This window comes from Coenobita brevimanus, chromosome 84 (assembly GCF_032717465.1).
Source record: "Coenobita brevimanus isolate Jiangsu-jjx chromosome 84, ASM3271746v2, whole genome shotgun sequence".
Classification (NCBI taxonomy): domain Eukaryota; kingdom Metazoa; phylum Arthropoda; class Malacostraca; order Decapoda; family Coenobitidae; genus Coenobita; species Coenobita brevimanus.
The window spans coordinates 43,728,871-43,739,600 of NC_137037.1; the positions used below are offsets into that span (position 1 = coordinate 43,728,871).

A 10,730-nucleotide genomic window follows, 5' to 3' on the forward strand; every position below is an offset into this window, starting at 1 on the left:
CTTTTGCCACTGTATTGAACTCTTTCCATTACATGACGCTTTTTTCATTTTCTTTCTTCTTTTACTTTATTCGTAACACCAGACGATTTTATTCAGCTTAGGGGAGACTTCGCGCTGAAGTGACGGAACATAACTTTAACTCCCTTCTGCTGCTATAGTTCCATACCAAATTGAATGAATCATATGGTAATAGCCTGATTAAGATGATAAAAAAAAATCGTAGCGAGGAAGCTCAAGGCGAAGGATTCAAGGAAATATGTATACTATATGTCAACAATGCCTATACCCACTCATGATCAAGCCAGCTCTAGTATTTCATTCTAGCTGACGCCAGACGGTTTTATTCGATTTAGAGTGATTCCAAGAGTCGTATTTATGAGATCCTAAGCAGATTATACGATAAGCAGAGTCTTCAAAACAGTTTACTTTGATCAAGGATCGTTTTGTATATAAAATTTTGTGATGTGATGATTAAGTGTTTGGTGGCTGTGTGGCTGAAGACAAGCGTATATATAAACAATCTTACACATAGGTTAAGCTTAGGAAGTTTATAAATACAGGTCCTGAGTCCTAGTGTAAGTGTTTGGTGGCTGTATGACTGAAGGCAAGCGTATATATAAACAATCTTCCACATAGGTTAAGCTTAGGAAGTTTATAAATACAGGTCCTGAGTCCTAGTGTTAATACTGTACTCTTACCATTAGTCCTTTTACGATCGGGACAACTCTGGTCTTCCATTCCAGCTGAGGCCATACGATTTTTCTCATCTGAAATTGAGTCAGATGAGCCTGAGTGTAAAATTTGCGTGTTTAATGTTACAGAAAAGTTCATAGTTGATCAGGTTCTCAGATACCACAACATCTCAGTCAAGATATTTATTATTCACCAAAATAGTCACAATTAAAGTTATGGGTCCTCAAATACAAAAAAAAAAAAAACATTTATTATTCATATGTCCCCAAATTAATGGAAAAATAAACCATTGTGGATTTTGTTACCATTTCAGTCTGATGTATTTCTTTCATTCTTGCTACATCCAGACGATTTCATTCAGCTGAGGAGAGACTTTTTTCCAACTAGGGAGGTTAGACATAGCTTCCACTAACCCCGTCATTACAAAAGGTTTCTTCTAAGGTGAATATAATCGTCTAGAAGTAGCAAGTATACAACAGGAAAATAAACTTCATCGGACTGAGGACCTTACAACATGGTATTCACGATGTTTATTATTCACGAAAATTGTTCATGTACAAAAGTGTAGCAGTGATAGGATGAGTCGTAGTCTAGCTGGCGTAGGAGGCTTGTATCACCTTTCTTAGCGATTCATTTTACAGACTACACCGTAACGTTTTCTTGTATGTTACTTTGTGTGTGTGTGTGTGTGTGTGTGTGTGTGTGTGTGTGTGTGTGTGGATATATTCCGCACCAGTAATTTATAATTATATGAGTAGGTGTTTTGTGCAGAGTAAATCGCCGTGAAAGAGACGTAACGAAATCTCCAGACCCACTTCGAATACGACCCTGAGATTTATAACAATCTTATCAATTCTATGTCATAACTAAGATTTGTTTTCGCAGGAAGGACAAGGAGAGGAAAGTGAAAATAAAAGCTTCCCGTGTCTCTTGTTCCTCCTGCAAATGAAAATCTGAGCTGGGAGAGGGTGTTGACCGTATGTTTTAGTCCATTCGAAATTAGAATTACGCTCGACCACGATTCACCCATAAATACCTGCCCATACTTCCACGCTCTGACTCCATCACATGTAACTATAGTCCATTGCAGATTAAAACTGTAGTTACAGATGATGAAGATAGAGTGAGAGAATATAGGAAGGTATGGAAGAGTGCGAATTGTGGCCTAGTGTAATTTAAAACTGGAATGGCTTATATTTTTGTGAATCCGGGCTGAGTGTGTTAGCTAGTGTCGGGTTCTCCTTGCCGGCAGTCTCCCCTGAGCCGCAAGCAGGACCCGACAGAGCACGAGGCGAATTTAGTGAGAATTGTGCAGGTGCACTGTGGGTACAGTAGACGCGCAGAATAGAAGCGCAACTTATCACACGCGATACTGACAAAAAATGAAGAAATGAAGGAATTTTATTACACGCGGTATTAATGAAGAGCACAGGAAGAAGACTAAGCAGATGAAAAAGAAAAGGAAGAGGTATGAGCTATCATCGAAAGAATTAACTTATTTACTTAAGTATATATATATATATATATATATATATATATATATATATATATATATATATATATATATATATGTCACGTATATACTAGTGCCTCCGGTTTTCTGATCAGCTGTTTCGGATACCTTAGGTACGTGCGCAGAGCTAGATTAGAGGTAATTTTGAGTTAAGGTGAGACAGGTTAGACTGGCCAGGTGCGTTAAGAAGACCTAGGCTGGGTAAATTCTGGCGGTTATTAGAACAAAAACTATTTATAACAGGTAAGTTGGGCCTAATAAAAAAAAAAAAAAACGCGTTCGTCGATTTCATAACCTGGACTGCTCTGTGAAATCGTAAAATGGGGATAAAGAATGGGCGTTGTGAGTAAAGGATTAGGTGGGACGGACTGGGTATTTATAATATAGTAGGCAATGGGGCTGGGGCAGAAACGTATCCACAGTGAAAATGGAGGGTGTAGGATCATGGATTTGAGTGTGACAGCTTCCACGAATAGAAGTCTGGAAACGAAAGGGCGTAGGGGTCAAAGAAATGGGTGGGATGAGCTGTCGTGGGTGGGGGAGGTCATAGAGTTATACCTTGTGAAAGTGGGTGCTGTGGGATTAATGGTTTGAGTACAATGAAATTTTTATTTCAAAGTTTTCTCTAACAGACAAGATATTTTAGCGTTGCTCTCTTGTCTGGCGTATTGCAGCACAGTCGGTAAAATCTAATGAAATCTGACGCAGTTGAGAAGTCTTCAGTATCGCCTGTAATGAATTGGCGCTTCTGACACCCCCACGTTTATCTAAGTGTGTTAAGTCTGATGGCCGTATTTTAGGTGATATATAGGAGGCTTCGTAGCACCTCCTTCTTAGCGATTTGGTTTGCGTATTACACCTTAGCATTGTCTTTTATGTAACTTTCTTCGCTTTTATAATGGCATTTAGTGTTTTACTTTTTTTTTTAATATTGACGAATTTTGCAACAGTAACATAGAAGAAAATATTCAGGAGTAATGTGATGAATAAATCGCAGAGAAAGAGGTACCGGTATCACGAAATCTCCGGTCACTTGAAATACGGCCCTGTGTTTTATGTTTGTGTTATGCTCCTTCAGGGCAGGTTATGGAGTTCAGCTCAATGTATTGTTCATAATTTGGATTACTCGATTACATTCTTAAATCAGCTATATAGCCTACATCATTTACAAATCTAATTGTATTATATATATATATATCTTTGCCGTATATAAGGACTACATTATTCTATTTACAGATATAGGCAGTGAGGTGATAATTGCATTTATACAAACACTATAGGTTATGGTATACAAAGTTACTATATAATATACTCTGGTCAAAGTGTCGACCCGTATATAGTTATTAAAATTATGATGCTTAAAGTTACAAATTCCAAGATGGCTACCTATTATTTGTGCTTAACTAACTCTGTGAAATATATAATGAAGTTTAACCCTTTCTCTACGGTGACGCTTTTTCTATTGTCGTCTTTCTATCTCCAGACGATTTTATGCAGCAAAGGAGAGACTTTTCATTAATCTCTTAACTACAATAAATCTCCCCTAAGGCAAAAAAAATCGTCTGAAGGTATCGAGAATGAAACAAGGAAACACGTCACCGGATTGAAGGGGCTGAACAGATAGCTGGATTTAAAATGGTGAAATTGTATACTGGAAAATGCTATTACTTTCGAGCCATAAAAATACTATGATGGAGAATGGGTGACAGGTGTGTGGTGGTGACAGGCGTGTGGTGGTGACAGGCGTGTGGTGGTGACAGGCGTGTGGTGGTGGTGATTGGTGGTGGTGACGTGTGTGTGTGTGTGTGTGACAGGTGTGATGGTGGTAGGTGTGTGGTGGTGACTGGTGTGTGAAGTGTGAGTGATAGATGTGATGGTGGCAGGTGTGTGGTGGTGACTGGTGTGGTGGTGACAGGTGTGTGAAGTGTGGGTGATAGGTGTGGTGGTAAAGGTATGATGGCGACAGGTGTGGTGGGTGGTAGGTGTGGCAATGGATGCTGGTTAACAGGTGTGGAACTAGCCAAGGGGAAGATATAACTGCAGGGATAAGGTTTTGCTAAGCCTACAACTCAATTTGGATTTATAGGCAGACTGCGACATAACAAGTGTGGAGTGCCAAGCTTCATAACAGGTGTGGAGCCATTAACTACAGCTGATTATGGTGACAGATGGTGTTATGTTAGATGCATTGAAATAGCTGGCATCTGAATGTGGTATAGGACAACATGGCAGTCGTGAGTGTAAAGGTATGGTATGGGATATAATAGGCACGGGTCGGCAGGCTGGGTGGTGTGGTGTGGTGATGTGTGGTGTGGTGTGGTATGGTGTGGTGTGGTGTGATGTTGTGGCGTGGTGTTAACGTTGAGGTGCAGTATGGAGGGTGTGGCGTGTGTGTGTGGGTGTGTTAGTGGAAGTAGTGTGAAGTACAGCGCGAGGCTTGAGGTCTGAGGGCGTGAGGGTTGAGGTATTTGGGGTGGAAGGGGCCCAGGTTGTCCTCATTGGTGGAGGAGTTGCCGCCCCAGGGAGCTGCGGGAGTGCGGGAGAGACAGGCGGGGCGAGGACAGCCGGCACATGACAGGCCCTCCGGAAGGCGTAATTGTGCAGACAGGAGGCGGTGCAGGGAGGTGAGGAAAGCTCGATTCATGAGCCAGTACACCACAGGGTTGAGGGCGGAGTGTGCGTGACCCAGCACCAGCGTCACGTCACGGGCGGTGCGTGTGGCAGGGGACTCCCGCCACGCCCACACCAGCAGCGCCACTGTGTACGGCAACCAGCACGCTGCGAACACTGCACCCAACGCCACCAGCACCCTCGCCAGCCGTCGCCGCGTCGCCACAGAGTGCCCGCGGTACGAGGTGAAGATGGAGGCAGGATGTGCCGGTCCTCGTACCCGCATGCGGCGGTGGGCGCGGATGATGGTGTGGATGTTCCGGGCGGGCTTCATGGTGGGGGCGGGCCGTGGGGGTGCCTGCGGTCCCCGGCCACGGCCAGCGTCGCGGGTCACCTGTTGCGGCATCTCCACCAGGTCCAGCGCCGCACGCTCATCCTCGTCCTCGTCAGATTCCACGCCGCTGGAGGATGCGGCCACAATCTTGTGGTTGTTGGCACCACCCAGGCTGCACTCTCGCGCCATGATGATCACCTGCCGTGGCCGCAAGTTCATGCGAGTGTCCTCAGTGCCTCGGCGCCGCAATGACGATGCCACGGCGGCATGGCAGAGGATGACAGTGGCACACGGCAGTAAGTGAACAAAGGCGGCCACGGCGGTGTGGTATGCGAGGCGGGCGGCGGGTGCGGGCCAGCGCTCCCTGCACACCGGCCCCGGCGCCACCAGAGTGGCCGTCACCCCACGGGGCACCGCCACCGCTGCCGCTACCACCCACAGAGACACCAGCAACCGCGCCGTCATGGCGGCCACTCGTGGCGCCAGTTTGGGGCGCCTCATGGTGAGGTAGCGATCGAGGGCGAGGAAGGCGATGGAGAGGGTAGAGGCAGTGTGGGCGGTGCTCTGTCCGGCAGCCAGCAGTGGGCACACCACCCACGGGGCAGACCAGGGCAGCGCCAGCAGACTGGAGGCGGCGGGAGGCAGACAAAGCAGAGTAACCATGAGATCTGCGAGTGCGAGGGACAGAAGGAGGGCGTGTCGGTGTGCGGAGGGCTGCTGCTGCTGCTGCCGCCCAGTGCCGCGCCGCCACACAGAGGCTGCCACCGTCACGTTGCCGAGTAGACCCACCAGGAACACTGCCGCCTGCACAGCCGCCAGGCCCACGCCCCACCCGCCCCACCAACCCTGAAACACACATAACTTAGACACAAGGAACACGCTCTTCACAGTGGCTAATACTGTAGGTGGCATGGGAAACCTCCTAGCACCACCTCCTCAGCTATTTATGTAATGAAACTGAGGTGTAATAAGGAATATGAAACTCGTAGAATTTGGTGTTACGGAGCCTCCAATGCCAGCACGAACACAACTTCTTAACTGCACACACTTAGCCTATCAAACACACTTATCAAAGCGCCCGTGCTGATAATAAACCACGACATGCACAAGTGTCACCCTTCAAGACCTGGGAGGGCATGCAGGGTACTTGTAATACGGTGCTTCAATATGAGTCTGGGGTAACAAAAACAACAACGACCAGACAACAACCAACATGGCACGGCAGAGGCTTTCACGTGATAAAGTACAAGCCATAAATACTGACCTAATGCTGTTGGATAGGAGGCTGCAACTCGCTTAAACCCTTCACTACAAGAACGTATATGATATTCATGCTACTACCAGACGATTTTATTCAGCATGAGAGAGATTCAGGACTGAAGGGGTTAGCTGTGGCCTTCAAACACTACCACAACTAGATGTTTGCCCTAAACTGAAAGAAATTCGTCTGTAAGTAGCAAGAATTACATGGGAAAAATATGTCATTTGAATGAAGGGAGTTAACGATGCACAGGCTACAAGACTACACACAAACAGCTTCCTGACAAGGCGGGTGAGCAACGTGCCACAACATGCGTGATGCTTGATAAAGCAGAGAGAGGATATTGGTATAAGTTTTATGCAAATACAGTACTGTCAAATGCAACATATAACGAAAACACCTCACAAACATTCCCCCAGGCAACGACAGGCATAAGATACATTAACGGCCATAGCCAAGAGGCTACGGCAGCGGTAGCGGTAGCAAGGGCAAAGGCACGAGCAGTGCATCAGCTCTACGAGGAACTGAAAACACCGGAAGGACAGAAGATCTTTGCGTTGGGAAAAAGAAGGAACAAAGTGACAAAAGATCTTACGCATATAAAGCAGATAAAGGATGGTGGCGGTAGGGTACTGAGCGCAGAGGAGGGCATAAAAGGAAGGTGGAAAGAGTATCTTGAGAAGTTATTGAACGAGGTTTGGAGATTGGACGCCAAATGAGAGGGAAACACCTGAAAGTAGTAGGAAGGAAATCAATACGCACTGGAAAAGATGAAAAATGGAAAGGTTGCGGAACCGGAAGAAATACCAGCAGAGGCACTGAAAAGCTTGGGAGAAGATGGAGTAGATGTACTAGTATTTTTAATGCTGAAGATATGTGATCAGGAGAAAATACTGGAGGCCTGGCGAGAAAGTGTATGTATGTATGTATGTACGCGTGTATGTATGTATTGTATGTACAGTATGTATCTTAACGGTCATTATGCACAAGCCTAACATTTGCGGGCAGCTGTATTACGTTCAAGTCATGTTTAATGAACCCTGAAGGCCAACTGCTTCGTGGGTCGGGTAACACAATTTACTCCTAATGGTGAAGTGACCCACCCCTACCTGATGGCTCACGGTGCAAGGCTTTTGGAGTGAAGGGTGAAAAATGCTCGTGGAAGGCTGTGTGGAGTGGCTGTGTTTGGGTGAGTCTGTATGTGTCATCACTGGGAATCTAGGGAGAGTGCAAACATTGGTGTAAAAAAAAAAAAAGAAAAAGGAAGAAAAGAATGTAATGTAAAAGAGGGCATTGTTTTGAAAATGTGAATGCGTGAGAAAACTGTGACATAGAGGTTTTCGCTGCAGTCTGTCATTTAGGCCATGCAGCCTACTGTATAAGCTAAAAACAATGCATCGTGTTCTAGTTGGCGTAGCAGCATTCGCAGCACTTCTTCCTTAGCTACTTATTTTGCAGACTTCCTTTTAATATTCTCTAGGATGCTATTTCTATTTGATATCGACTTAGTTTGCATCAGTAACATTAAAGAGGATATTCATGTGTAATAATAATAATAATAATAATAATAATAATAATGATAATACATTGGTGAGGAAGAGGTGCTACGAAATCTCCAAAGCCAGCAAGCAGACCGCCATATAGCGAAAGCTACCCTTGTTACATTAACAGTAAAAATTCTCTCCATCTTAATTGTTAAGTCATAGCTCAAGATTAACACTACAGGGCACTAGAGTATGATGCTAGTGACGATGTAGTGCTATGGCAAGGATGTAGAGCCGAAGCACTGTCTTTTTCTGCCTACGGTGCCATGTGAAATAGGTTACAAAAGGACGAAAATCTGGGCACAGTTAAGGTGAAAGAACGGAGTGTAACAACTGACCTGTGCTGCACTGTAGCTGACATTGCCGATTGTAGTTGTCAGGGTGGGCAGAGCAGCGGTGGCAGAAGCGACTATGGAGGTGGTGGTAGTACTGGTGTCAATGGTGGTGTTGAAGGCTGCCACATCGATCACCAGCCGACGTCGCAGCTCAGTGGCGTTCATTAGGAGACTTTCTATCACCTTTTCCTTGGCGATAAATTTTGCATATTACGGCTAGATACTGTTTTCTACTGTGTTATTTATATTTTCCCAACGCTGACATACGATGCATAAATAACACAAAAGAGAGGATTAACCCAACATACGCAGAAATAAATTGATAAGGAGGAGGTGTTAGTAAGCTTCCTATTCGCACGACAAAACGGGTCATGGTGTCAGCAGCCCGCACCGAGACATGGCTTTTGGTTTTTGGCGGGATGTCTGATGTTGGCACTGTGGGGTCCCGGGGAGGAGGGAGCGTGGGAATGAAACTGGGAGGGTGGTGGGGAAATCATAGTCGCACGGATTTAATGAGATTATTCCTAGCGGCGGGCTACTTTAAAGGATGCCGTATATTCATTTTATCACAATATATCTTCTACGTTCATTTTATCATAGTCGATTTTCTAAATTTATCATACTCGATTTTCTGTTTTCAGTCATAGTCGAGTTCCTGTATTCATTGTCAGTCGATTTTGTACATTCATTCTCTCATAATCGATTTTCCATATTCATACTCGATTTGTTATAATCGTTCTGTCATTCTTTTTATATTCATTATATCATAGTCGATTTTCTGTAGTCATTCTGCCGTAGTCGCACAGTTTTTATTAGGTCATATCTTACGACCAGCTATTTTAAGGGATCTATATCTAATCTATCATAATAGCACCTTTAGACCAGGTTATTTCTTTCATCAAGCAGTTTTAAAAGATTTTCTCATTTTCTACGACAGTCACACTCTTTCCTGGATCATTGCTTGCTGCAGGCAGCTTTGAAGGGATTTTTATGTTTATTTTACCGTGGTCGCATTGTTTGACCAGGTTCTCTTGAGGCAGGGTTGTTTAAAAGATGTTTCTGTATTCTTTCTTAATTATATTCTTAAGGAAAATTTCAGCTTTCCATGCGTTAGTTTACTAAATGTCTGGATCAACAACTCTCCATACCTCTATTTACCTTTGCAAAAGTTTATCATATTGCTTTTCTTCTCATTTTATCAATATTTTCGTTCCTCTTTCCACAGATTAATGTATATATGGCTTAGAACTCATCTTACCTACCTCTCTCTTCCTCTTTAAGTCTGTTCCAATATTCTACCGTCTATAATTGTCCACCACATACCAAGGATCACGTTTTTTTTTTTTTTCCCTTCCTGCAAATCCCTTCTTCCTCTTTAAGTCTGTTCCAGTCTTCCCCCGTCTATGATCGTCCACTTTGTGCTTAGGATCACATTTTTTCCCCTCGTACTGCAAACCCCTTTCTTCCTCTTTAAGTCTGTTTCAGTCTTCTTCCGTCTATGATCGCCCACTTTGCACTTAGGATCACTTGTTTTCTAGGTATTATCTTCTGTGAAAGCTCAAACCACTCGCACTAATGAAACACTCAAGAAAATGAAGGTTCCGCATGAAACTGTTGCCTTTTCATCCCTCAGAGCAGTGGGGAAGCTCGTTTTCATTACACATGGGTAAAATCCAATTGTCTGAGCCTCATCGCCTTGTCTTGCATTGCGTAAGACACTTCAAATGCAGTTACTTTTTGATCCGGTCCCAGGATTCTTTGTTGAATTTCTCTCTCTTTTCCACATTCGAATGTTTGTTTTCCAGCCCCCAAAGACGGTATCGAAATATATCACAACCATCCAACAGCCTTCATCAAAACAGTGTCACAGACTTCATCAACACCATAAGAGGTTGCATCATACCCATGCCACAGGCTTTATCATAATCATTTAAGAAAATAAGGCTGTATATTCGGAATCATTTCGAGGACTGCAATATAAACGTATCGGGGGTAGTGCCACAGCTATATCACGAGTCCAAATATAGAAAAGAAAGTAACAATAGTGACATTCAAAACTCCCCTTCCTCCAGCACCTTATCCCAAATCTTTGCTGCAACTTCCCATCTCCACTTCCTCAGATCACTGTATGCGTATCACACGCTCGAATTTCCACGCCTCTGAGCAGTTTCCCGAGCTCTGCATCCGACTCAGTTCAGTTCAGTTCAGTTGACGTGCGGTAGCTTTGCCTATTTCATCGGCTCTTCCCTAGACTTCTTGCGGCTTTTCTATTAGTTCGCCTATGTTTACAGTCGTTGTTTCGAACACATTTACTTTGTTTCCTCTGTTCTGTGCGTTTCTATTCCTTCTCTTTTTTCTTGCCTTCTCCTTCTGTTTTCACTCATTTGATTCTTCTTTCTTCTCTCTTTGTTCCGCGTTCAATCGTGTTCTGTACAGAGCT

General features: G+C 44.2%; 1 protein-coding gene across 1 annotated transcript; it reads right to left on the minus strand.

Annotated features, from left to right (window-relative positions):
• Positions 1–4,610: 4,610 nt before the first annotated feature.
• LOC145410055 (orexin/Hypocretin receptor type 1) lies at positions 4,611–8,455 on the minus strand. Its single transcript, XM_080280270.1, has 2 exons — positions 8,357–8,455; positions 4,611–5,996 (listed from the first exon to the last, which is right to left on the minus strand). Exons 1-2 carry the CDS (start codon positions 8,453–8,455, stop codon positions 4,611–4,613), a joined length of 1,485 nt encoding a protein of 494 aa, XP_080136396.1.
• Between the last annotated feature and the right edge of the window lie 2,275 nt (positions 8,456–10,730).

Coding starts and splice junctions, on each gene's coding strand:
- LOC145410055 (XM_080280270.1), bottom strand. CDS start 8,455: ATGAACGCCACTGAGCTGCGACGTCGGCTGGTGATCGATGTGGCAGCC. Junction 5,997..8,356: donor CCACCTCCATAGTCGCTTCT/GCCACCGCTGCT, acceptor TGTGTGTTTCAG/GGTTGGTGGGGCGGGTGGGG.